The sequence below is a fragment of the Aythya ferina genome (assembly GCF_964211825.1).
Source record: "Aythya ferina genome assembly, chromosome: 18".
Classification (NCBI taxonomy): domain Eukaryota; kingdom Metazoa; phylum Chordata; class Aves; order Anseriformes; family Anatidae; genus Aythya; species Aythya ferina.
In genome coordinates, this window is record NC_140317.1 from 5014229 (window position 1) to 5041401 (window position 27173).

General features: G+C 56.6%; 1 protein-coding gene across 5 annotated transcripts; it reads right to left on the reverse strand.

The window, feature by feature from the left end:
- Positions 1-779: 779 nt before the first annotated feature.
- On the reverse strand, positions 780-27173 carry MXRA7 (matrix remodeling associated 7). 5 transcript variants are annotated; one of them, XR_014684569.1, is made up of 5 exons: positions 26649-27172; positions 19342-19402; positions 15803-15902; positions 13835-13954; positions 4965-6735 (listed from the first exon to the last, which is right to left on the reverse strand). XR_014684569.1 is itself a non-coding variant. In XM_084492179.1 (5 exons), exons 1-4 carry the CDS (start codon positions 27108-27110, stop codon positions 13921-13923), a joined length of 657 nt encoding a protein of 218 aa, XP_084348305.1. In that variant the 5' UTR covers positions 27111-27171; the 3' UTR covers positions 4965-6735; positions 13874-13920. The 5 variants fall into 5 exon arrangements, 4 of the variants coding, with proteins under 4 accessions (XP_084348302.1, XP_084348305.1, XP_084348304.1 ...); XM_084492179.1 differs by having other exon boundaries at positions 13874-13954; positions 26649-27171; XM_084492176.1 differs by lacking the exons at positions 4965-6735; positions 13835-13954 and adding an exon at positions 780-1892 and having other exon boundaries at positions 26649-27173.

Genomic DNA, 27173 nt, shown 5'->3' on the forward strand with positions numbered 1-27173 from the left:
TGCCCAAAGCTCTCCCCCCCCGCTCCCGAGCGCCGTCTCCCCTTTTATGCCCACGGCCATGTCCAAGGGGCTCCCGTTTGTCAGAGCCTGGCAGTGCCGGGCCTTCCTGCAGCAACCATGGGCTGTACACGCAGACATCCCTCTGCCTCATGGCTCAGGCAGAGGCTGCTTAACTGGCTTCATTTCTGTCTTAAATATGGGCCTCGTAAACGGCAGAGGGCTTTTACCGCTGTCCTGTCATCAGCAGTATCTCAACATTTCGGTCACACCGCCCACGGGAGGTGTGGCGGGATGGGGTTGATGGCAGCTATTCTTCCGTGCTTGAGGCTGTTGCTGCTGGCACGGAGTTAAACCGAGGTGTTTGAGGAAGTGGTTTTGTTCAGGGAAGGCTCAAATGTAAAACAATAAATAAAAAAAATACTTTGGGAATAAACTGCAAAGTCTCCAAGATAAAGACTAACTAAATAAATAGTCATCCAAATCTTATTTCTCCGTTGCTTTCTTTCAAAGAGAATTTTGGAAAAGAACAAGGTTGGAATGAGGGAGAAGTCCCACATAAAATTTCCTACCTTTCTCCTATTGTACAGGTTGACAATAGATTCAGATTCAAAAGAATTACACAAAACAAAAACCTAATATGAAAATGTCATTCCGTACAACTGGGTCAGAAAATTTTTCCTCCCTTTGTCAGCAGTTATTAAAACCAAGAAAGTCCTTCCTGATAATAAAATGTTTAACAGGATTTCATAGGAGAGAGAAGTACACAAGAAGACATTCAGTTTAAGTTAGGAATGCTCACTGATTTACTCTGTCCAAACCACGAAGGGTCGGTCGAGAGTGTTCAAAACACGATAAGTTCACAGAGGTTTTCAAAGCACATAGTTTCCTACATAATTTTTACACTAGGAGAATAGGATCTGAGTTTGACACAATTGTCCTTGTAAAAATGCCAGCCACCTTTCTGTACTGTTTTTACCAGAGTCAAGAGGCGAAGAGATGTTTCTGCTTCCAGGCTGAAGCTAGCTGCAGTTTTCACAGGCATGAAGATGAGCTCAGCGGGGTCAGCCGGAATCGTCCTGGATTTGTTTCAAAAATCCAGTGTGAAGGAGGATGAAGTATTCCTTTCAAGGAGATGGGAATGGCAGCTCACATCTAATCAGAGCATAAATGCTTTGTCTTTGGCTATTTCCTTTCTAACTGTAGGATTGAAAGCCTCTCTGCCAAGAGAGGTTGTGCAGTCTCCATCCATGGAGATTTTCAAGACCCGACAGGATAAAGCCCTGAGTAACCTGGCCTGATCCCATAGCTGATACTGCTTTGAGCAGGAGGCTGAACTACAGACCTCCTTTTGTTCTTCCAACACAAATTGTTTTATGATTCTATTCTCTTCATCCATTTAAAATCTGTTCTATTATCATCTTTGGCTTCTATCAGGTCTCAAACCAATTAATGACTAGGTTTGAAAATTCATTCTTACAAAGCATGACCAGGGAAAAGTTTAAAGTTTAACTGCTTTGAATGACTGAGACATATGGCTCAGCCAGAAAGAGGTAAAATCTCTTTATGAGATGAAAATGCCATGATAGTTCAAGAAAAAAAGATGAAAAGGGTGAAAAAATGCAAGTCTTTAAAAATACATATCATAGACCTATACAGATTTGCAAAACAACCTGGAAATGCAAAATAACTACTGAAACATGTTTATAGTACTACAATCTCCAGTGTCCTGCATAAGGGCCAAGATGACTTCTGGGCATAGTCTTCACTGGCTACAGGGTTATATATCATACAGTCTAAGCTGCTCCTTCATGTCTCCTTCAGACATCTCTCCAAATGTGTCACTTTTTTCCTTCATGAGCCTGAAGATGGCAGCCAGCTGCTCTCTCTGAACCCTGTCAACAAGAAAAGGAGAAGTAGGAATAGCCAGTCCCGAGCACGCACTTCAAGCAAGCACACCATGGTCAAACGAAACATGAAACCAAACGTGGGTCATTTTACAAGCCCTGCTGACAGCAGGAAACCTGCCCGTGTGAGATGAGAAAGGGATAGCTTCTGGTTCTCCTTCCCCCACCCTCCCAGCTATCCAATTATCTTGCAGATCTCTCTGTGGTTCTTTATATATGGAGAGGAAACTGACTGCTTTAGCAGCAGCTTCAGAGTTTCTTAGGGTTTATCTATGCTCAAAGTTCCAGGTTAACTCCACAAGTGGAATTTTGTAAGGCCACTATGTCCTGATCTAGCAGACCCTATAACAAAACCGCATTAAGCTTTATCAGCACAGAGTCCTTTCATTCTGTAATGAGAATACGTATGCAGATACAGAGTAATTCAGGAATAACCATCAAATTGAAAATGTATACCCTACCTTAAAACTAGAGACTAGACTGCCTTCCAGGGTGGACATGACTTTAATCAGCCACTGGAAGATAAGATCATAGATAAAATCTGCTTAGATTCAAGGGTTGATCTGCCACTGTCAAAAATGAGATGGCCTCTGTAGTCAGTACAGCAAAAAGGTGATTCCTCTGTGGGCAGAGTCTGACCAACAGACCATCTAGCTCAGATTTACAACCCTAGGAAGTCCCACAGCTGATGATTAACTTCCTGTTCCCCATAAAAAATTATATCCTGACTTTTGCCTAACCCGAAGAAGTTAACCATTGTTATATGTCCTGCAGCCCAAAGATTGGTATTTGTCAGACAGTGCTTTATTTGAGGAATCTTTATAAAAGAGTTTATATTGTTCATTCATCTACTGATCATTGCCCAGAAATACAAAAGGGTGGGCTGTACAGGAATATTGTGTTCTCAAGTACATCATGAATTAATGCAACTGTTTACAAAATCACTTTTTAGGTCCAAATGAATGTGCACCGTGGCTCTGATCTGGGCTGGTACGTTCTCACTACCAGACTCCTGTAGGATCGAGATCAGATTGCAGCGCTGCCTAGCACACCTCATACCTGACTCTGCTGTGTGAGATTAAAACAATTCAGGAGGTTGAGGTGCTTTAGGTTGTACCAAGGCAGAAGAAATTTCTGTTACTTCAAGGCTCATTTTGTCCCTGAAGGACTGTGGGGTCACAATTCAGCCATGGCAACTCAGAGCACAGATTTGTTGCAATCCCAGCTCCTCCTGCGTCTTCACCATCATCAGTCCTCCCCTGGGCTGGAAATACAGCCTCTGGCTTTTACTTCCACATGGTCGTCCTGTCAAGAGTCCTTTGTCCCCGCCACAGCCAGTTTTCTGCATAAGGCTTTAATACGCTGTAATTAATCCACTTAAATTCATGTCATTAGTCAACCTGGGGTAGTCTCCCTGCAAGTCCTATGTAGGCAAGCTGTTGCCGTAACAGGAGCAGTACAAATATGTATTGACAGGCAAAACTAGGACACAACCTTTGCTAGAAAGAAGAGAGCGCTGCATCAACGCATCAGAAGCAATCACGCCAGGAACAAGATCAATGGAAGGAGACCACTGGGAAAGGGCAGAGGAGCCTTCGCGTGCTGAGCTCCTGATGAGTGGGGCTCTGCGTTTTCCCCTCGCCGAGGCTCAGCCCCAGCAGGAGCAGCTGGCTGTCTTCCCAGCACCACTGCTGCAGGCAGGGCTGGAAGAAAGCGGATCCTGGCAAGAGGAAGCTCGTTTGCCAATTACATAGTATTACAATTAAAATGCAATTGTCCCCAGGCCAAACATAGCCTGATAATGACGTGGGATCTTCCGGTCAAGAAAGCTCTGCCCACAGGCTGTCAAGCACCTGGATTTGTTTGCCTCTTTTGTATATTTTTGCATTCACACGAAATACATCCGAGTGCGCTTTCCAGACCAGATGAAGGGAAGCACAGTCGTTAGCGATCAATATTTTATTTTAGATCACCGCTGAGCACTAGAGGGCACATTTCCATTCTGATGTGGAGAAATTCAATACACATCTTTGCCTCACATGTCGGAAATGCATGCCAGCTGGGAATGCTCCACGCAGGTCTGCAGCCCTCACTTATTATTTCACAGGCATCAACACTGCTGAAACCTTCAGCTCCCCAAAGCCCCGTTTCTTTGTCTCCACACCTCTAAAATCAAGATCACAGACAATACCCACTTATTTTTTTAAACACACCAGTGCATTTTGCTATCCCCTTGACTTTAAATATCACGGCTGTGCATGTGAAAACAGAAATTAAAAAAGAGCTGGTCCTGCTGTGTGCTACATAATCTAAAACAAAGGGAGAACAAAACAAAGATAGAGAGAAAAGAGCCTGGGAAAGAAGAGAAAGGCATCAAAAACATGAACATGATTTCATAAAGGAGCTTCTCCTATCAAAGGCGACCTTGTAAAACAACTTTGTAGTGTTCTGGGTTGTATTTTCTTGACGACTTCAGATCAAACCTACCCCATTTGCGAGTAAAATCATTCTCTCCATAAGTGCTGTCCTCAAAGCTACTTGGATTCAAGAGGTAAATCAGGATTTTACTTATTGCTGACAGAATAATTAAGGCTTTTCAAAGCAGCCAACTTCTTGATAGGGAATTGAATTTGCATTCTTAACTCCCTTAGGCTCCTCTAGACATTTCAGTCCCAAACTTTTACAGTTAGCTGAAGTTTTGGGACAGTTAGCCAGAGGCATATTAAAGGAGATTTATGTTTCAGGAACTGCTGGGCATCTGTGTTCACAGCAGCTGAAATCCTGGGCAGAGCTCTGCCTTTGAGACTTTTGCTAATTGCTCCACAGCCAGACAAAACCAGGATCCTTCTGCAACCCTGCTGCTCCAGCAGAAACAGCAGAAAATCCCTGGCTTTCACCACTGGCCTGACTATTCCTGTTCAAGTCAGTGGAATCACTTCTGGGGTAAAAGGCACGAGAAAGCAGAATGTACCTCTAACCTAAAACCCAGATTTTCAACACAAATCTCTTGAGGGAGAAGTTACAAGCTGCTGGAGGCAGGGAGAACAAGCACAAACCAAATAAACTATTCAAAGGTTTATTGGACCAAACAAAGGCAATTTTTACAGATTCAAGCCACTAGAATTACAGTCCTTGGTATAAGAGCCACCATCAGATACAAAACAAACAAACAAAACAAACAAAAGTAAAAAATACCCAGACAGCCATTTGAGTTGAAGAAATGGTTTGACTCGCCGCCACTAGCAAAAGACCTGGGCTCGACTATAGACTTTGCTCGATGTACATATTGCCATGTAACAGAAACACAACGTATATAAGGCATTCTTTGCATAGTTGGGTGCTTGGGACACAGTCAGCCGGCCAGCACCGGAGGGGGACAGCGGCCGTACTAGAGGGATGTCGAAGCAGAGGGTCTGGGTGTGCCTAAGCTCATACGCAACCCACCGAGCACGCTTGCAGTTGTTGGCTGGGAAGGGGCAGCCCAGCCTCTTCCGAAGCTGAAGTCTCCTGCTGTTCCTTAAATGAGCCCTTTTATTAAGAGTTTGCCAACCCCAGGCGCTGGAAAGGACAACTGTGTACAAGGTTTCAAGTATTGTCTGCATAGGAATTAAAAAGGAAAAAAAAAAAAAAAAAAAAAAAAGGAAAGCAGCCTGTTGGGGTTCTGATATGTTTGCAGCTTTAGCCAAGAGGCTCTTGTCTTGCAGTGAGGGAGAAGCTCTGAAAGATGCATCCCCAGCCAGCCTGGTGTTCCTACAGCATTGCTAGAGAGCTGGGACCCTCTTCTTGTCTCGCAAACCAGCAGGGTTTGGTTTGAAACCTGCTGTGCCTGAAGCAGGTAAATGCCCCCAGCCAAACACATCTCCTGTACGTGACAGAGCTGGGGGGGGTGCTGAGTTCTGGCTCCCACGGACAAGCCACGGGGCTAGCAAGAGAAGAGGGCAATGGAACAGCAAGTGGGCAGAGGGGCAGGGAGGCTGTCTCTTCCAGGACCCCCCCAGGTCTCATCCTGAGCCACAGGGACCCTGTGACACCGTAGCTACCTCCTCAGATCGCTCCCCCTGGGGACCAGAGTAGGGAAGCGTGAATCCAGAGTACCAACAGCAGCCAAAGTGTGGGCTCCTAAACCTCCACCACAAACAGAACCGCTAAACTATCAGTCCTCAGCACCTCTGGAGTCTTCCCTCTACCCGCAAGAGCAGCTCTCTGCTAAAAGCACTACAGAAGCAAGATTTGGGTCGGTCCAGCTACCAGCTTCCCTCCCTCACTTTGACCTGCTTTATCCTTCAAATAGAGCAACGCTGTACGTCTGAAATCCTAGACAGCTCCCACCCCCCAGCAATAAAGAGGAGTTTGGCTCTGGGGAGAAACAGCTTTGTGGTCTGGGACGAGGGCCAGGCTGGTCTGGGAGAAGAGCTATGGTTCACCCACCCCTCTAAAGGAACAACACAGATTTCATGGCAGGGCTAACACACGGTGATGAACACAACTAATGGACTTGCTGCAGATTTGGTATCCGATTTGGGTTCTGTTTGAGGGAGAGGGAAAAAAGGTTCATCTCCTAGGACATCCCAGCCCCCCAAACACAACTCAAGCCACTCCTCGGGCCCAGCCCCTGTCCCTGGAGCCACACAACAGGATCTCCTCAAACTTGATACCACAGGAGTTTTTGAAGGACTCAACTTCAGACCAAGAGGGGATGCCAAGTTTTGAGGGCTTATGGGTTTCTCTTATGGGTGTGTTTGGTTGGTTTTGGTATTTCTCTCAAGCCTTTAAAGATGCCAAGGGATGCCTTTAGGAGGAGGCTAGGGACAACTTCATATAGTCTTCAGTTCTGCAAAGAGAAACAGGGAGAGAAGAGAAATCATTTCAGTCCTTTCACCCCTCAGGTTGGTTCATTATTATTCACATAAACGAGCAGGGGGAGAACTCAGTGTGTCTGGGGGGAGGCAAGTCAGCTTCCCCCTTCTGGGGGCAGCAAGCCCCTGTTTGCAAACCTCAGCCCCTAAGGAGGCACATCGCTTCATCAACTGCAGCAGGATAGCTGAAACCCAACCAAAGAAGTGTCAATCCTCACGTCTGGCACCAAATCTAAACGACCACCTTTCTAGCCTACTGATGAGAGCTGGAGAAGCCCAGCTAATGGGAAACCTCCGTTAGCTCCAGGGATTACTGCCTCGCTGTCCTGTGCAGAGCCCCCTTGGGCTGCTGGCACACCTCACCAGCTCTGATTCCTCCTCCCACCTGCAACCAGGTGAGCCAGGATCGAGTCCTGGTCTCACAGAGCAGTGTGCCTGAGCAGGTCGACCTTTCTTGATCTTCCTACTGATGTGTCTGATTGTGGAAATGAAGCAAAAACCCCCAAAAACAGACCCTACAAGCCATGGGGCTTCCTTTTAGTGGGACTTTTTCCCAATATCTCAGGGAAGGAGAGTGAGTTTATGAGACATGTCTCATGGATGGGACATTCAGGCACTCCCCAGGGTCTTGCAGCATGTTGTTAGCAGAGCAGGGCTAAAAGTATTTGGTCCTTTGTTCCCAGCTTGAACGCTGCAGATGCTCTGCCCTGAGTGCCCCAGCATCTCTCATGGCCCACCATCCAAAACCAGAAACACCCAGCAGGAGGCTGGGGAGCTCCCCACAGCCACGGAGACCTGTGCTGAGGAAGCCACAACGCCCATTACCTTGCACTTACAAACACGTGGATGTACCCCAGCCTAATTCCCCTGAATTCAGCAGGATTCGTGGTCCCTAACGCCTGAGTCTCATCCAGAAGTCACCAGCTCCTGGCAGCTAGGGCAGGAGGGCGAGTCGCAGCCTCATTTCTTCCTTACTCTTCTGCAAAAGGTTCCGCTTTCCAGCTGCCTTGCGAGTGCAGTCGTCGACCCGGATCCTGGCTGGGAGGTGCAGGCTGAAGCCTCACGGGGGTGCAGGGTGACTCAGGCAGCGCTGGGGAGGCTCAGTGCCTGGCCCATTAGGCCAAAGAAAGGAAATTCTCCGGAGTGGATAATCGCTCTGTGGGATTCGCAGCGCTGAGGATCAGATCATCCCGCTCAAGCCACGCGAGCGTAATCAGATTTCACGCATGAGGGCATAAGCTCGTGGCCACTGGGGCCAGAAGGGAGAGGTCCCCTCCAGCGTGCTGCCGTTGGAGCGGGGAGGGATGGAGGGTGTCAGGGAGATGGGCCGGGGATCGGCTGCATCCCCTCCGCAGGGATACTCACCTCCAGGACGGGGCCAGGCAGACAGCTGGGCTGAGATCTTTATGAGGACGTCTGTCAAAGCCATGAGTTCCCCACTGCACAACAGGGATACCCCTGGCTGCTCCTGGAGCGAGCTGGGAGGGGGATTAAAGAGCACGAGGCAGTCTGTCACCAGGGACATCAAAGCCACGTAACCCCCAGGCTGAGAAGCTCTGGCATTGCTGCCCCGGAGTCTAAGAGACTTAATTATCTTGGGGTAGAGGCTGGGCCGTGATCCTCTGCTTATCCCGGGCTCTTCCCTCCTTTCCATTTGCCTCAGATGGTGAAATCAGTCAGGCCAGCGTGCTTTCCCCCAGCTGCACGTCAGGCAAGCCGGATGAGGTTCTGCTTTTGCTAGACGCCCCTATTTGAATTTAATATAAAATTGTACTTTTTGTCAGCTGGACGTGGCCACGTGCGAAGAACACCTGGAGAAGAAGAAGCTCAGACGAGGGAAGGCCCCTGGTTGTAAGGAAGGTCTGGGAGCTGAAGGTCTCGAAGACATCACTTCTGAGCTATGAGGGGCTTGGGGCAACATCTCCGTGGGAGGAACGAGGTAGCAGGGAGTCATACAACATCCTTCTCAGCAGAGCAGCCGGAGGCAGCACACCGAGACCCCCAGGTGCCACACCTGAGCTGGCAGTGGGAGCACTGGAGCCTGAGGCTGACCACCAGTGCAGGAAGCAGGAGGTGACTGGCCTCTGCTGCTGGGGACACGGGGAGGATGTTCTGGTAGGGAGTTCAGAGCCCTGGAGCCCTCCTTTCTTTTTGCCCAGTTCCTCTGCAGTCTGCCATCAGCATCTCCAGCACAGATGGAAATTGAGTGTCACTCCCATGGGCTCAGAAACATTCCCCTCACTCCGGCTCAGCAGTGGCACTGGCACAAGGGCACGGACTTCTTGCCTCAGAGAGCAGACAGCACTGACAAACAGGGCAGGCTGGCGGCATCCCCACGTGCTTTTATCCTTCGTGCATGCAAAATCCACAGCAGGAGGTCAGGAAATCCTGGAGCCCATCCACAGACCAGAGCTTTCCAGAGCGGCCCTTGCACTCCAAGGAGAAGATCCCAGAACATCTCGCTCTGAACACCTCTGGGAATTGCTTGCACCCTTTTCAGGAAGAGTTTCCCTCAGAAAGCTGGTTTTCAGAAGCATGGAGCATTCCCAGCTCCTTTCCCTAGCGGGGAGGCCAGTGCTCGGCTTCTGAGGAACACCAGTCCTCTGGTCTGCAATGCTGGCAGCGAGGGCGGCTAGCAAGGTGGCTTTGGGCTCTTCTCACCCCAAAGCTATGGCTGACCTTGGAGGGTCGAGAGCAGTGAGGAAAGGCCCCAGGCACTGCTGCATTTCCCCCCCATCTTGCTACTGGCTGGTCCCATCACCAGCACGTCCCACGTCTCTACCCCTGGGACAGCTACCACCTCATTTCTGGTAGCGACCATACCCCGATCTCGTCCAGGGTCACAGCACTGCAGGAAGAATATGAGAAAGGCCATACTAAATCTAAGCGTTCCCGGTGGTCCCAAAATTGTGGGCCTGTTGCTTCAGCCAACAGGTAAAATACGGAGAGAGGCCGGTACAGCAGAACAAGGAGACAGACAGTGCTTAGAAAAGAGAAAAGTGAGAGCGAAAGGTACCAAAGGGAGATTTTATCAACACAAATCTGAAATTCCTCCCTTCCCGAGGTACACAGGACCTCGGGAAGTACCTGCTGCTCCTCAGGAACACCAGGGAAGCAGCCGAGGCTGCCAGAGCCTGCGGGATCAGGGAGCACAGCTCCCAGCACCTCGAGGACGGGGGCTGGTGAGGAGTTTGTGGGGTCGGGGACTGTGCCGCCGGCCAGGCTGCCCTCGCTCACCGCTGTTTCAAGGCAGAAGCCTCCTATGCTTCCCAGCCACAGCCAGGAAGGTGTCTCAGAGGCCGTGATCACCTCCTTCAGTTGCCTGCCCATCCCTTCACATCGCTCCTGAGCCGCAGCAGCGAGGAGAGCTACGGATGGGGCAGCCTGCACTCCCCTCCATCCCTCGGCGCCGCTGCTCCGGCTTGGTCTGGCAGCTCACATCCAGCCTGGTGCTGTGCCCAGCTGCCCCACAGCCCTCGATGTGGCACAGGAGGCTGTCCCAGGCCCGCAGAGGGTTAGCAGACAGATCGGCGAGCTGCCCATGCCGCGCGGGACTAAGCAGAAGCAAATGAAGAGAAGTTGGGAGCGCCGGGCGAGGGAGGTGCGGGGAAGCAGCCATAAGCTGGGACAGTTCGGGGCCTGAGCTGCAAGGAAAGCCCTGGGAGCTCAAAGCAGAGCTGCTGTCTGGTCTGAAAGCTCGTCCCACGGCAGGGTTGGAGGCTCACACCCTGCAAAGGCTGCGGGGGAGCTTGGAAAAGTTTCCCCTCTGGGATGGGAGAGGAGGGGACAGGGAAGGGGCCTCCAGGCCTCCCCTTCCCCTGCATTTCTGAGGGAGGCGCCCTGAGCCGCTCCGTGGTTAAAGCCGCCGGGGACTCGTGACTCAAGCCGATGCTCTATAAATAGGGCCAGAGCTCAACTCCTCTGCCATCCCGTAGGCTGGAGGACACATTCCCTAGGGAGCTACTGGAGGCAGAGAACTGCTGGGCCACCAGGAGATCGCTCCTCGCACTAGCACCCCTGGCACCTGCGGGGGAGCATGGAACCAAGGGAGCTCACTGGGCACCCCAAAGCACACGTGTTCCTCCAGGAGGCAGGCGATGGTGTTTTGGGGCTGGAGGAAGCCTTGCCTATAGTCAGTGCCATCCCTGAGGCTGGTGGCCGCGGTGAAGCGGTGGCCAGCCTGCCCTGAGCAGAGTCTCACAGCCCTGGTCTTTGCAGCCCTTGCCACTACTCCTCCTCCTCCCTCAGCCCAGGACGACTATCGTGCTGCAGGAGATGAAGAGCAAACAAATAATAAAAACCCCAAAGCAAGCCCAAACTTACCGGCGACCCTCATACAAAAGAAGCACCATGCTGGACGGGACAGGACAGCAAAGCTGGGCTGGGGGCGAGGGTTGGCAGAGGAGAAGGAAGGAGAAAGAGGCCCAGAGCCCATGCTGTAGAGAGGGGAGCAAGCGAGCGAGCCAGGGCAATGTGATGGAAGGCAGGGGGTGGACAGGGACAGATGCCGATGGAGTTCTGAAATAAAACCTCCCCCAGATCAGCCCACCCCCTTCTTTCTGGAGGGCTGGGAGCGGAGGTGTTTGAAATAGGTCAAGGTCCATCAGCTAAAGCCCTGCAGCTGCTTCCTGCCCTTCTGTGCTCCCCATCGCTGCAAGCATTGTCTGCTTCACAGCTGAACTTTGGCACGGGTCTGCCCAAAGCCACAGCTGCACCCCTGGTCTCTCCTCTCCTCTCTGCCTTTCCCTGGAGCCAGGCTCTGGCCGGGCCCCCCCCGCCTTGCTGCAGGCTCCGAGCCTGGCTTTGTTCAGTGCCTCATCACCGAGAAGCACTCTGCACCCAGCTGGGGAGGAGCCAGGTTTCTGTTGCTAAATGACCACCAAGAAGAGCACCAAGGGTGAGATTTACAGCCACCCAGCTCCCCTTGCCTGAATCCCAATTTGCAGTTGAGCCCTAGGCTTAAGTCTAGCCTGGATTCCAGCAGCGTCTCCTCGGCCCACCCACGGCTGGCCAGGAGGAGAACTTGCTCCGAGGAGGGTGAGCCGATGCTGGGAACCTAGCAAAGGAAACCAGGCAGCTCCTCCTGCCTTCTCCTCAAGTCTGAGAGAGGCTGGAGTGTGCTTGGGGGTTCAGCTGCCCCGTCCACGAGCGCAGCCTGAGCAGTTTGGTGCCATTCACTCGGACCCTGCTCGAGGGGATCCAGAGCGTTGTGGGCTGCTGGGACAGGGTTTTGTCCAGCTCTGCAGATGCCCTCCTGCTCGCAGCTGGGCCCTGTGGGGTCAGGGGCTTTCCTGTCCTCTTTCTGACTTTCCACTCACCTCCCAGCACTGCTTAGAGTTACACGAAACCACAAACACTTCATCCGAGCAGGCAGGGAGTGCACGCACAGCCTCTGCCTGGTGCTGCAGTGAGAAGCATCTTGGTGGCTTCGTGCTGCCCAGGGCAGCTGACTGATTGGGAAATGTCACTGCGGGACCCAGAGCTTCACCTCCATGCCCAGGAGGGCCAGGGGACAGCCTCTGGCTTTCCACCCCACCTCTCCCTAAACCTGAGATACCAGAGAGGATAAAGGAGAGACCTTTCTGTGATGGGATCCCATCTCTTTTTTTTTTTCCAGCCTGCACACCAAAGGAAGAGCAGCAGGGACAGAGCGCAGGCAGCTCAACCTCTCGGCATCACCGAGGCCAGCCAGGACTTTGCCAGGTCCTGCTCTGCCTTGCAGAGAGAACCGAAAACAAAAACCCAAGGGAGCCGTTCCCCTGATTGTTTTCTACTAAAAGCAAAGCCTCATCGCAGCTGTCGCTGCTCAGCACAGCCCTGATCATGCTCCTAACTGCAAAAACAACCCCACTAACGTCTTTCTAGCTCAGGGGAGGGCTGAAAAGCAGCTGGCAGAGACCACTGCAACCCATCCATGGGAGCCAGGCCCTGCAGCACATCGGGGAGCCCTTCCTCTCCCTCCTGCATGTGCACAAGGTGCCCAGCCAGGCCAGCAGACGGGCACAGGCTGCACAGCTCGAGCTCCACATCCCATCCCGTGCCCCTGCTTTGCCCCACGGCAGCTCCGGCCGGCAACCGATGGCCAAAATCCTCAGGTGCAGCGCAGAAAGATTTGGGAACCACGCTGCGCTGCCCCGACCAAAAGGCTGCATCCTTCCCCTGCACTCTTCCCCTTCCTGCCCAGACTGTTTTTCTCCCCCAGGGGAACAAACGCTACGTGCCTCTGCTCGAAAAGCCCCGCTAACCCACCAGGTGTGGCCGAGCAGGGCCAGCACCCAAGCAGATGTGTTTGCCAGCAGCAGTTACCATCCTCCCCTAGCGAGAAGCCCCTCTGGTTTTTAAGGCTGAAGGGCCCAGGAGCAGGAAGTCGCATCGCTCCGTAGAGGTCACACTCCTTCCCCTTTGAGGACAGATTTAGCACCAGCCCGAAGCCACAAGGCTCCCGCGAGCAGTCGGCGAGATAACTGCAGCTTCTGGAGGGATGTGGCTTGGAGCAGCAGTGGGTTTGCGGTTAAACAACCCCTTCTCCTGCTGGCCTGCTCTCTCCTGCCTGGAAAAGGAAGGAATTCAACAGCATCTCCAAAATCGGACGTCCCAAATTAAGACTCGTGGGCTATGACAAGCAAAATGCCAACAGCTTTAAGGGGGCCTGGGGGACCCACCTGCATTTTGGGGACGTTGCTTACAAGCTGCTTCACACGGGTCCCTGCTGGTCCCTGGGGAAACGGGGGGCCTAGCAGCACCCCGGCTCCAGCTCCGTGCCCTAGGACTAATTACCAGCTTGCCCAGCAGCCCTAAATTCCCAAATCAGGCAACAGAAGTTGTTGTGGGATGTCTGATGAGGTGAGCACCCAAACCTAAAGCCTCAATCCTGGTCCCTTTGGGGCTCGTGGAAGGCGAGATGGAGGCAGAGGGGAGCGGGCTCATTAATCTGTTATGAGAAGGGAAGGGGAAAGAGGTGGGGAGGGAGGGAGGGGGGACAGGCAGTCAACTGCAGTAAGAAACAAACCCTCCCCCCCAAAAAAAAAAAAAATAGAACCCCCAAAGCAAAACCAACACGTTAGCAGCCGTTACCGGTGGTACCGCTACCTCTGAGAGCCGGCGCGTCCTTACCAAAAGGGTTTGCAAGAATGTGTGTGGCCGAGGACCTAAGGTACGTGCTACAGGGATGTGAGATCAGAGGTCAGCTCAATCCTGCAACATAAAGGTGGCAAACCTGGGTCACAGCGGGTCGGCGGCACGGGCGGCGTGCGGGACAGCGTGGGGGGCGCGGGGACGGGGAGGGGGGGACAGGGCTGCCGAGGGAGGAAGGTGCGGGACCGGGCTGAGCAGGGACCTTACCTGGCAGCAGCCCTGTCCCCTTGCACCACCCGCGAGGCCTGAAATGAGAAGCTGCTTGATGCCACAGTGAAGATTTTTTTTTTTTGAGGGGGGAAGAACATAAGCCAGCGACATAGCGAGACAGGGAAGAAAAAAAAATAAAGTAAAAAATCACAAAGCTGCCTGAAAGAAAGGAACAACAGAAGTACAGAAGAGAGACGAGAAAATAAAGGAGTGGTAGGAAAACGCTGCCGAGGGCCTTCAGGGTGGAAAGATGCTGTGAGATCCTGTAAGTCCCCAACGCCCAGGCAGTGTCTGTCAGTCCCAGGTGCATGGCCCTGCCCTGGGACCGCTACAGACGGACGTGAGCAGCGATGCCTGGCAGGTCCCCTGTGCCTGGGAAGGGTCTGCCACCCCCTGGAGCCCATCCTTTGATCCAGAACACAAAATCCCAGCCTCACTGCTGTCCCCAGCCAACGTCCCCAGCGCCACGGGTGGCAGCAGGAGGGTTTGTGCCATGGGGGAACCACCCGAGGCCCTGCGGGACTCCCATCCTTGACACCCCGAGCCGCTGTGCACAGGGTTTGAATTTGCCTTCAGGGGCAGATTTTTGTATCGGTGCCTAACAGGATCCTGAAAAGCAATTCCCATCACGCCCCCAGAGCCTCATTCACATTCATTTGGTCCTTCCACCATCACCCTTCCCGAGGGAAAACACAACACGCTCACCGCCCTGCTTAGTGTCGGACATTTGGGTGCTCCAGGCGTGATAAAGAGAGCAAAAGGAAGAGCAAACATTTCTCCTGACACCACCAGCAATGCAGGGCGAGGTGCGATCCCTCCGTCCTTGCCTTCTCCATGTGGGGCTCGGTGGCACCAAACCACAGCGCTGCAAGGCTGACAAATCCCCCCCAAATCATCCCAGGAGGTGACACCACCAGGCCCCACAGCCCTTCCCCCGGGATGGTGAGGGAGGGAACAACATCTCAAAGCCTTCTGCAAAGGCTGCTTGTAGGGCAAAGCCCCCGGCTGTGGGGTTTGAAGGCTCCAGGTCAGCACGGTCTGGGGGTGCCTGAGGGCTGTAGGGCTCCCCCCGCACACTGCCAGACAAAGGGACCTCAGCCCAGGCTGGGTCCGGAGAGCGTTTTGCAGCTCCAGGTGCAAGGCTGGGGCTGACTTTCTTTGTACAGGCTGGGAAGTGGGAAACGATCAGCTAGAAAGCTGGGTTGTGGTCACAGGACAGGGCTCGAGCTCAGGAGGAAACTTCAGCCAGGACCGTGGGATGGATAAATCCCCAGCAGGCCTGTTACACGCCAATCCCAGTCTCAGCCCCATCCCAGTGAGCTCTAAAGCTCCCCAGACACTCACTTCGCTCTGGTATTTCTAAACTATGCCCACGTCCTCAGCTTGGAGGCCAGCCTGGGGCAAAGGGAGGGGAAGAAGCTGGCGAGCAGCCCCGCAGCAGACGGGAATCAGCGAGGTGCTAACGGGGCCGGGGGAGCTACACCGACTTGGACGAGCTGGGATATTTGGTCTGAGCTCAACCAGCCCCAGATACATGTCTGTAGGGCCACAGTGTCTCATCTCCCCGATCGGCACGACTTTGTTCCCAGGTTTTCCTGGCTGGGAGAGGCCTGGACCCGTGGAGGGCTGCACACACCCCGCTGGCTTCAAGGGGGTGCCGACCAGGCCGGGCAAGGAGAGCAAGGAAGCTCGACGTACCTTTGTTCTTCCTCGAGTTCTTCTTTGGTCATCATCGACTTGTACTGGTTTCCCCGCAGCTTTCCAGGACTGTATTTGAAAGAGAACGCCTCGTCTGCAGCTGGAGAGGGCGAGAAGGAAGAGAAAGGAGATGACGTGAGGCAGAAAGCACCCGAGAGTGACCATCGACACCCAGGGGCTTGTTCCCTCCAGCTGCTGACCCCTGCTGCCACACACACCCCGGGTTGCCCCACCACAGGAGACTCCTGCCGTCAGCTCCAGAGCCTCCAAAAAACCCGGGCAATGCCAGGGATCGCAGCAGAGAGATGGGATTTTGCCAGCCTGAGCGAGCCGCCTGCTTTGGGAGCAGACACACAAATCCCACAGCACGGGAAGCGCGTGTTGCGCTCTGCCTGCCCTCAAGAGCCTCGCAGACCCATCCCGGCTTATCCAGGCATGCTAATCCTGCCCTGATTAGCTGGCAGCATTTACTGCTTCTCCTCTCCAGACCTGCATTCCTCTTCTCTCCCCCTCCTCATCCAGGGGACCTTTCAGGGGACGGTGCCCCGAGCAGAGCTGGTGCGGGTCACATCACCCAGCGGCTCCCCTGAGCTTGCAGCCCTCGTGGCAAAGCTGGCAAGGAGAAGAGGTGCCAGGCTGTGCACCCCGGGGTGCAAACAGCAGAGCCCGTGAGGCCCCCACAGCACCAACACGGCTGGCGCTGAGCCCCCTCCGTCACAGCAGCAGACCTGACGAGGCCACGGGGGTCTCCTCCTCTGGGCTAATTAGCACCGGAGCTCACGGCCTCTGAGCCAAAGCCGATCCTTCCCCAATCGGATTTGGTGGGAGCGCTGTTTGCTTTTAAGAACCTCTCCCTGCTTTATCTTCCCCCGCGCAGGAGAAAACAGCGGGAGCAGAGGGCGAATCCAAAGGGCAGCCCGGGAGGAGCGGCTGCTCGGGGCAGCTGCCTTTCCTGGTTAGCTGCGGGCTCTTATCTGTGAGCCTTTATCTCCCCAGGGCTGCCTCCCCTCGATCCATCCAGCCTTGCTCTTTCCACGTCCACACAAAACATCTGCTCCTGCCACAGACCCGCCGAGCCCTGGGGCCACTTCTGAGGAGCCAGCAGATGTTATCTCGCTCTCCTTGGAAAGCTGCACGTTATCCACAAACCAAATACCCCGAGTGATACCTCCGGGGGACCAACAAGACCCCAAAAGTGGTGAAACCGCTCTGACTCCTGGGCAGGAGAGAAAACCCCACCTGTGTAGCCTCTGGCCCCAGGGAGCCCCTTCCAGCCTCAAAGTCTCCCCTGCCCCAGTGACCACCACCCCACAGCCTCTCCCCTCCCTTCCTCGCTCCCAGGATTCAGCATCAGAACCTTTCCTTTATTTTCTGGGCCATCCAGCCTGTAAGGATTTTCTTTGGGGTTCAATTTGGCGATTCCTCCAAGCGCAGGCTCCCACACGGCTGCAGCGGCTGCTGGCGCTCTTGGAAACCTTGGGATGCCCAGTCAACAGGAAAGCCAGAGCCTCATCCTGCCTCTGTCTCTGACCCTACTGAGCTTTCCCATGAAGTCCCGGTGATCTGGCTGCCTGCTGGTCCGCAGCATTTTTGGGTTGCCCTGTGTGGTGCCAGGCGTTGGACTCGCTGATCCTTGTGGTTCCCTTCCAGCTCGGGAGATTCCCCGATTCTACGATTTCTCTAATCCTAAACCGCTGCCAGGGAGCAGCCTGGCCAACCCAACCCTCCGTGCTCCGATCCTACAGCCCCACACGTTCAGCCTGGCCGTATCCCACATCCCTGGGTAGAAAACCCCCTCCAAACCAGCAGCCCAACGAGCCTGGCCAGCTGGAAATGGTAACGCAGCTCCTCAGCCCCTGGGGGTGGCCATAAAAGTGCACGGGAAGAAAATTAGGCTGGCCCTGCCCTGGGAGATCTTGGGGGGACGACAAAAAAAGCAAACAAACCCCAGGGTGTAACATCCTGTTCCTTGCCCCGATGCAGAGCAGGAGCTGTTTTACTACCTTTGTCTAGCCTGCTTGATTTCAAGGACAATTAAAAGCATTTCCCTCACGCAGTTCTCTGCCAAAAAAAAAAAAATAAAATTGTATTTGGGGATTTGGCCTGTCCGAAAAAGGGCAGTTTCATTGCCGTCCTGCCAGAAAAGAAGCAAACAGGGAGGAGAGGAGGTTACCTATCTCACTGCCCACGTATTGTGGTTAAAAACAAAAAAAAAAAAGAGCCAGCACACAGCTTTGGAAACCACTGGATGTTTTCTGAACTTTCTCTGCAGACTGAAAACAAACTTCAGGAAACGAACCCAAAACGGCAGGCAGGGCTTCCGCGGGGATGGCGAAAACACTAGGGGAACTCGAGGTGACCTACTTACCGGGAGCCTCGCGGAGATCCTATTAAAGAAAATATTTGTCTTTCATCTCCCTGCGCTCGCATTGCGACAGACCCTGGGCTTGTAGGGGTGTGAGCGGGGTGGGGGCACCTCCGAGCTCTGCAGCTGCTCCCTCCCTAAGGGTGGGATGGCACGGAGCGGGGACGGGATGCTCTGGTGGTCTGCCTGTTCCCGCAGAGACATCCTGGGTTTTGGGGGATGCTGAGCAAGGCACGAGCCCGAGATGAAGATCTCCACCTGAGCCCCAGCCGCCTGGGGGTGACGCACAGCGGCACGGCCCCCAAACAGCCCTGACCCCAAAGAGGCAAACCCTGGCGGAGCAACGTCACCGAGCATCCTTATGGCAGGATGAGGCCCTTGTGCCTCAAACTGGGTCCTGCTGACACCCTCGCCAGCAGCTGGACACCCAAGCGGGTGCAGTCGGCGTCCCCTGGCTGCCCTGCCTGCTCGGAAGGCGCTTCTCCCACCCTGGGCACGGCACCGGGCTTCAAATTGGATTCCCCGGGGCATTAGGTGTAATCCTCCTGAGCCAGGATCGCAGCCTTAAAAAGGGCAGATGGAAAGTGGGGCAGGGAAGGGGGAATATCCCGCACCCTTCTGAAAGACCAGGGCTTGGGGGACGTCCCAGCACCCCTGGGCAGGGCAGAGTCCCCCTGGACCCACTTTGCTTGTCCCCATCTGTTTCATTTTCTTAGCCCAGCAGTTGTCCCCCCAACGAGCCAATTAATCGTTTTCCAATCAACTAATTGCCTAAGCAGTTAAACGCGGCTCTGACTAAAGCTCCTGGAGATCTTCCTGGAGGGGAGCGAGGAGCTTTTGGGGCAGCTCCATCGTGCTGTGCCAGGGGAAGCTAAAAGGGGCTGTCGGGGTGCAAAGTTGGGGCCGAGCGAGTCTGCCCCTCGCCCACCCTGGCTCTGGGCACTAATCCTGGCTCTTGCCTGCTCCCAGCTATTTATAAATAAGGACATAAATATAAATACGAGCTATGGGAGCCCTTGGGTTGTTGTGGGGACCCTGGTACCTGCTTGCCTTACATTTCCCTTCATTTTGGGCTGTCGGTCCCTTCTGTGTTGTCTGGAGGAAGGAGACCAGCCCCAAGCTCTTGTGGGTTCAGCCTCCCAGAGCCTCCCCCAGAGCCTTCCTCGGCACTCACCGTCCTCATCCTCCGGCTCTCTCACCACCAACTTCTCACTTTCTGAGTCCGGATCTTCCTCCTGGAGGGGATAAAAGACAGAGCAGCCGTGAGGGGAAGGCACTGCCCTAAAGAACCCGTGCTCAGCTTGGCCACGAGAACCCACAGCTGGGCACCCCTTCCCTGCCTCGTTTCGGGAAGAAGCCAAAAGGATGCCCACTAACGAGAAATGCTCATTAACCTGCTTCTTTCTCGCTGGGTGCCAGTGGGGTTTTGGGCTGCAAACCTCCAGCACCTCCCTGTAAAGTGGGGGACAGCGAGGAGCCCCCGGGCACAGCCATGCACCCACCAGGGCCGGCGTCCTGCAGCAGCGGCTGCGAGCACGCACACGCATCGTGGAGGCTGCTCTGGTCCCTGTGCCCACAGGGCTGCCATTGAAGTCATTTCCTCCCTTGGGCCCTCGAGCACCAAAAATAGCCCTAGGAGGGCAGGAGGCAGGTTTTGGGCTGGGTCCAGGGCACGGAGAGGCACAAGGAGCATCCTGCCCTGCCGTCCCATACACGTGCTCCGGGGGATTCGTGCTGGGACCCCAGGACGCACCTCCCTGCTCCTGCTGCACCGGCCGGGCTGGGCTTTGGAGCACAGGAATTAAACAGCACGGCTGTTTTGTGCGTTGTTTTTTTCTTTTTTTATAACACAAAGCAAGTCTGAAAGTTTTTAGGATTGCCTCCCACCAGCTGCAACAAACTTTATCAAGCCCAGATTCCTCGCGCTTGTGGTACGCGCAGAACGAAGCCACGCAGATGGGAAGCAGGGAGGGAGGAAACCTTGCCAGCCCCGGAGATAAGGCTGCAAACCCCCCCCGGGCGAAACCCAGGCACCCACAGCACCCTCAGCACCCACCGTGATCCCAGCTCACAGCAGCAGGGCTCACGTGCCGAGGACAAAGAACGTGGGATGGGGAAAGGGAGCGTGGGGGAGCTTTGGGGGGGGGACAGGGGGAAAATCAGGGGTGGCAGAGACCCCAGGGAAACCTGGACGGACCCCACGCAGGGTTCACAGCGCACGGCTTTGTAGAAACCGCCCCGTGGTGGCATGCAGCAGAGAACCGGGCTGCTTTGTCATCGGGGAGGAATGTGCATTATTCACGGCCACTCCTCGCCACCCGGCTCTCGGGCTCCCCAGCAGGACACGCGGCCGAGCCCCCCGCCCCCAGCAGCCACCGCTATTTCGGGCCACGCTTCCTAACATGGGCACTTTGCTGCGACACCCCCGGGGCCGGCAGCACCCAAAGGAGCAGCCTCGGGGAGGGGATGCTTGGCCCTGGCCCCGGGGATGCTCCCAGCTAAACCCGAGGAAGCATTTTGGCCACATCCACCCCTCCTGCAGACCTCACCCACCCAGGAGCCACCCAGGAGGGTTTTTTTTTAGCCTGTTCCCTTCCCAGGCATCGGGAAGGGAGAATTTCTCAGCATTTATCAGTGGAAGCAATTAGGAAACGTGGGTGCTTTGTTTTCCAGCACAGGGAGCAGCCTTTCTCCCCCAAAACGCTGCCAAACCCCCCAGGATCTGGAGGAACAACCCCGATGGGTTTACAGAGTTTTGTCCCTGCCGAGGACGAGGGAGAAGAGGAGTCCCAGACCTCCAGGGACGGAAAATATTTCAGCCCTGACCCTCTGGAGGCACCACTTGATGGGAGCAGAGCGGGAGCAGCCGGGGCTGCCAAGCTGGCAGGCGACAGCAGCGTGCCCCGGCCGTGCCGGGAACCCCTGCCCGTGGCAGCCGACAGTTTGCTGGAGAGAGCGAACGTTTTTCTGCTCAGGGGCAGATGCCAGCACCTCCCTTTCCCCCTGTGCTGCAGCTCTGGCTCTGATATCCGTCTGTCTGTCTGTCTGTCTGCTCACAGCCAGCTGCCAAGGGGCGCGCATGGGGCCAAGCCGTGCAACGCTCCCAGCCCTGGGTGCACATCCGAGGAGCATTTCTGCACCCCCAGCACAAAAATCCAGCTGGGAGAGGATCCCCGAAGCCCCAGGGGAGCGCAGGGGGCAGGCTTCACCCCCTGGGCCCTGCCACCCTGGGACCACGTCGTGTTCACACGGGGATTTGGGGATGCTAAAGCCCAGCAGGCTGCTGCAGCAGGGGGTGATAGGAGAGGAGCAGCTCCGCTCCCAACCTTCTCCATCGCAGGGAAGCTTCCTCCCCCTAAATATTCTCGCCCCCCAGGCTGGGGTTTCTGCATTCTGCAGCTTGGAGGCAGAATCCTCCCCTCCCAGCCCTCCCCTCCCAGCCCTGTGGTGCCCGTGGAGGCGGCTGTGCGTGGGCAGGGAGAAGGAACGCCGCGTCCCCGTGGCCTTGCAGCCGAATACCAGCCTGGGGATGGGAGCAGCCCCCGGGCAGCCTTGCAAAACAGCAGCCAGGGACAAAACCCACGCCGTGCCCGCAGCCCAGACAGCCGGGGCAGAGAGAAAGAGCATCACTGCACCCCAGGGAGCAGGTCCCGGATTTCCAGCAGGCTTTTCTACACGAAGCACAGCCCAGGACGATGCAGGGAGCAAAGAAATGCAAACCAGGGCCGGAGAGCAGCAGGAGCTGCTGGAGATTTGGAGACCCGAGCGCTCCGACCACCAGCCTGCGTGTTCCTAGTTTCACATCAGCAAACATACACCGAACAAAAAAAGCCTCCCCGCAGAAAAAGAGGGTGACAAAAAGCGCCGCAAGCTGTAGGGGGGCTGCTCACATCCAGGAGGAGGATTGACACGGGCTGTCCGGGCCAGCTGCTGCAGCAGACAAAGGTGGCATTGCCTTCGGCGAGGGGACGTGCGGGGCAGCAGCTGCCTGGCCCCGGGGCTGGGAATTGGGAACGTGCCCGCGGCCCCCGGCTGCTCCCCGCTGCAGGCGGCCAGATTCGGCCCCTGGCACAGCTCAGCACAGCCCCTGCCTGCTCTGCTCCCAAAAACGCCCCGCAGAGCAGCTTTGGGAAGCCCACCCTGGCCGTGGAGAGGGGGAACCAGGTGGAGCAGGAGCGAGCTCAGGGGAGGGGATTGCAGGGGGCAGCCGTGAGGAACGCAGCCCGCACGGCCACAGCCCTCGCCCACGAGCAGGGTTACGAGCCAGCAAGCAGTTTACCTTAACCAACAACGCGGCAATCCAGCTGTCTTGGCTCCTGGCAGGCCTTGGCTTTGGAGCTGAGGCGTTCGTTAGCTCTCAGAAATGTGCTTTTGCCCTTTTAGTTTCCACGGCCCGCACGCAGACGCCTGCACGCGAGCCTGACTCCAGAGCGGAGGCTTCAGGGAAAAGCAGGGGTGAGGACAGGACCTGAGGGGATTTTTGGGGCACGGTGGCACTGGGCACAGCCCCACTCCCCCAGGGAAGGCAGCTCGGGTGTGCCAGGTTGGTGCTGTCCCCCCAGAAAAAGCCCACATGTGGTTCTGCCACCATAGGGGGCCTCTCACAGCCCGACCCTAAACTGGGAGCAGTTCCAGGAGAGGCTCAGGGGGCAGCTCGGTGCCACGGGAAGAGGCTGGGATCCCCACCACAACCCCATTTGGTCTTTTCAGCTCATTTCTGGCTGACCGGAGACGTTTCCTCCCCGCTCCCTCCATCCCCAAATGGGTTTCCCTTCTCATTAGGGACACGAGGAGGCCGTCGGGCTGGGGTCCCTCTCCCCTATCCCAGTCAAAGGGACAGCCCCGGTGTCTACGGGCAGGATGGGGACAGGCAGAGCCCCACTGCGGGCAAAGGGAAGGTCCCAGGGCTGCAACGAGCGGGGAGAGAGAGGTCTTGGAACGAGCTGCGGGCCCTGCGCCTTGCCATTTATGGCTGCGCTTTCTGATCCAAGCCTGATGCAAGACTCTGCAAGAGAAAGAATACAAAGAAAGCAGAGCGGGGCCAGAAGGAGAGAAGCCAGGAGGAAAAGGGAAAGGAGGAAGCCTTAAAAAAAAAAAAAAGAAAAAAGAAAGAAAGAAAGAAAGACGTGGGGCAGGGTTTAGCAAAGCGGAGCAGCTGCTGTGTCGGCAGCTCCCTTTCAGCCCGACCCCGCGGCTCCCCGTCCTCCTGGCAGCCCAAGCAGCTGAGCCACGCTGTGGGGATGCTCTCCTGCCCCAGGGCCGTGTCCCCATATGGAGAGAGGCAGCACCCTACAGGCCTGACCCCACAAAGCTGCCCCCAGCACCGCTGCTGCAGGCGAGGACGGGTCCTGGAGCTCCTCTGGTGCTCCCGTGCAGCTCCTCGGCCATACCCAGGCTTGGTTGGAGGGACGGGCACGGCACACGTGGGCTCCCCGGAGGGCTGCCACCTCCTGCCTCCCTTCCTGCCTCCTTCCCAATTTGTGGCACGTTCATTAGCAGCACGGATGGAGCCAGGCTAAAGTCAGGGCACATTCAAGTTCTGTGGGTTCGGGAGAGCCCTCCTGGCCCCACATCCCCCTAGCAGGGCTTGCACATCGCCCCATCCCTCCCCACCTCGCTGCAGGGACAGCCTGTCCCAGGGGCTAATTAAAGGCAGGCTAATTAGACACACTCTCTTCCAGCAGGGGGGTGTGCTCGGGGCTGCTCGGGCTCAGCGTTAGGGGCAGGTGGAAGCCCCCCGGGTGACGGCAGGGACACAGGGGGGGTGCTCAGCCCCATGGTAGCAAAGCACCCCCCTCCTGCCCACCCTTGGGGAGCAGCAGCAGCCTCTGGGCAGGGCAGAAACTTAGTGGATTATTGGAGATTTGGGGCCATTTTTTGCAGGTTCAGCAGCCTTTCGTTAGGGAGCACTCCAGCAGCAGCAGCACCTTGTCGCTTAACGAGCTGGGGCTGGGAACAGCCAGTGACACACTAATTAACTTCTCCTTCAGTGATGGAAGCCAGCAGGGAAGAGGGAAACCACGGCCAGCAGCGGATGGGCACGAGGACTCTGGGCTCCTCTCCCTCTGATCCATTCTCTGTCGGACCTGCCCCAGGAGATGGAGCCCCTGGGACAGGGCACGGGGCCATGGGGAGGGAGCAGGAGGGCCGCAGAGCTCGGCAGCTGCCCCCAAAGGGAGAGGAGGCAGCAGGGTGCAGGGCTGCAGCCGGCCATGAGATGTGCCAGCGCTGCAAACCCCGAGCAGGTTCATCCGTCAGCACTTGGCGGAGCGCTTAATGGCTGCGGGGAGCCCCGACCCGCTGAGCAGACAGGAAAAAAAAAATAAAAGGAAAAAGGAAGAAAGATCTCAGAGTGCAGCCCTCTGCTGTATGGAGTCAATTGAGCAGCCCCAAAGCTGTCTGGGAGCCTCTGCTGAGTCACATCGGGGCCTCAGCCCCCGGCACGGCCACGGCCGGGCTGGATCCCAGCGGCAGCAGCCTGCGAAGCTCACACTGCTCCCAGCCAGCTCCCTGCCCGAGGCCAGTCCCATCCACGGGGCTTTACGGAAAAGCAGCATCAAGGCAGCTTGGAGGGCATTTACAGGGAACATCCCACAAAAACAGGGGGGCTGCAGCGCCGGGGAGGGTCTGCCCTGCTCTGCCCATGGGATCGATACTCCCCGCTCCCTCGGGTGCGGTGCCTGCGGGAGGTGAATGCCTTCCCCCATTCCCTGCTCCCTGCTGGCTGCCCAGCACCTCCAGCCCCCACCAAGCTGGCAGCCTGCACCGGGCCGTGCTGGCAGCCCCACGATCACGCACAGGGCAGCGCTCCCAAACACTTACTCAGCAGCGGGACGCATCCCTCCCCCTTCCTGCTGCTCTCCATCACCACCCAGATCGCAGCCGCCCCCTGGTCCTGCTCCTTCCCCAAAAAAAAGCAGCTCGGGGGCCAGGGCACCTCGTCCCGCCCGGCTCCTACAGCCAAAGGAATCATTTGGCAGGCAAAAAACAAACTGGCCAGGACCCTCCTCGGGTCCTGTGCCCGTTTTTGTGCTGCGGTAAGAGGGGCTGGCACAACCTGCGGCATGGCAAAGCGCCCTCCAGACCATGGCCACCCAGTGCCAGGCTCACCAGGGCACTTGTGGGGTCAGGAGCCTCCCCGTGCGCCCCGAGCAGACCCCACGGTGCCACCTCTGCCTGAGCACATTTCTGAAGGATTGCAGCGGTGCCTGGTCGAGGAAATTGGGGCTGAAGAACAGCCAGAAGGCAGGAAAAACATTCCTGAGAGGACTCAAGCTAACGGGATGGGCGAGGAGCTGCGTGCTGGGAGCTCTGGACACATCCCACCAGGGAGCCCTGCTCATTCCCTGGCCCCGCAGCAGCTCCAGCTGGGTGCTGCCAACAAACCTGGCTGGGATCCGGCCAGCTCGAGGCAGGCACAGGGCTCCCAGCCCGACAAAGCAGCTCAAAGGCACCCCTAAATCACCCTGCTGGGGGGCAGATAAAGGAGGGGGCTGCTCGAGAGCCGTACCCACGGCCAAGAAGGGCGCAGGGGCTCGGGGAAGGAAACGGGAGGCGAGGAGGGGTTGGGGTGCCAGCAGATGGGCACAGCCCCCAGAGCCCAGGACAGAGCTCAGCCCGCTGGGACTTCCCCGAGGCCATCCAGTGAGTCAGTGGCGAGTGCTGTCTGTCTGTCTGAGGGTTGTCGGTCCGCCTGCGTGCTGCCCAGCAGCCTGGGCACGGTCGCTGAGTATTACAAAGGCTGCTAATAATAGCCAGCAGGCGCCAGCGCCCAGGGCCTGCGCTCCCCAGCCGAAACACGCAGCGCGAGCAGGCTGCGGGCAGCATCCCTCCCGGGGCCGGGAGCCACCCCATGGCTCACTTCCCCCTTTTTGGGGCCGAGGAGCAGCGAGCTCAGACCCCTAGGCTTGTGATTGAGCCCCTGGCACAGGGCAGAGCCGGGCGGGAGCAAAGCCAGGCGCTTTTTCCACGGCCGCCGGGTCGCCCTTTTATTTTTAAACAAGATCCGGGGCTGGAGGAGGATTTAGCAGGCAGCCCCCGCCGCCTCCCCCTTAGTTCAAGCAGGGGTCAGAGCTTGGGGGCAGCGTCCTGCTGGGGGTGGGAGGGAGGCAGGGGGGAGGCAGGACCCTCCCTAGGGGGCAAGGACAGCAGCAGGGCACCAAAGGCATCCCCGAGCTTCAAGGGACCAGATGGGGGCAACCCACAGAAAGAGGGCGAGGAGAGGGAGCACCATCACCCCACACCCCCAGCACCTGGATGAGCACCCGGGGGAAGGAGACAACCCCCTGGGGCTGGATGTGGGGAGAGGAGAGGCTCCCCCAGCCCTAAATCCCCCTCCCCACCCTTCTTTTTTTACGGTGGGGAGGATGCTGGCAGCGGAGCCCAGCCCGCAGCGCTCCCCCCAGCCTCACCCCAGCAGCCTCAACCCCCTCAAAGCCTCCTCCGTGCCCTCCTCAGCCCCCAGCCCGTTGTCGGCCTTACCTTGGTGTCCTTCTTCTCCTTCTCCTCCTCCTCCTGCTGCTGCTGCCCGGCCTCCCGGGGCTCGGTGGCTGGAGGCTGCCTGGGGATGCTCTCGGTCTCCGCGGGGCTCTGCTCAGCCTCGGGGCCCCGCTGTGCTGCTGCTGCAGCCTCCTCCTTGCCTCCTTTCTCTCCTTTCCCTTCTTTCTCCTCCTTCTCCTCCTTCTTCTCCTCGTCCCCCCGCCGCTCGGAGGCCGCCTCCTTCCCCTCACCGCCCGCCCCGACCTCCTCCACAGGCACCCGGCCGCCCTCAGCCTCCGGCCCCTCAGAGCCCGGCTCCTCCGCTTCCCGGAGCCTCTCCCCTCTTCTTCCTTCTCCTCCTCCTCCTTCTCCTTCTCCTCCCGTCCCTCGCAGCCTCACAAAGACGGAGGCCAGGACGAGGGCCAGGAGGGTGAAGAGCAGCGGCACGGCCAGGTAGAGCTCCATGGCCGGGCTGCCTCCCTGCCCCGAGCCGCCCCGCTGCGGGGCTGGGCCGGCTCCCGGCCGGCT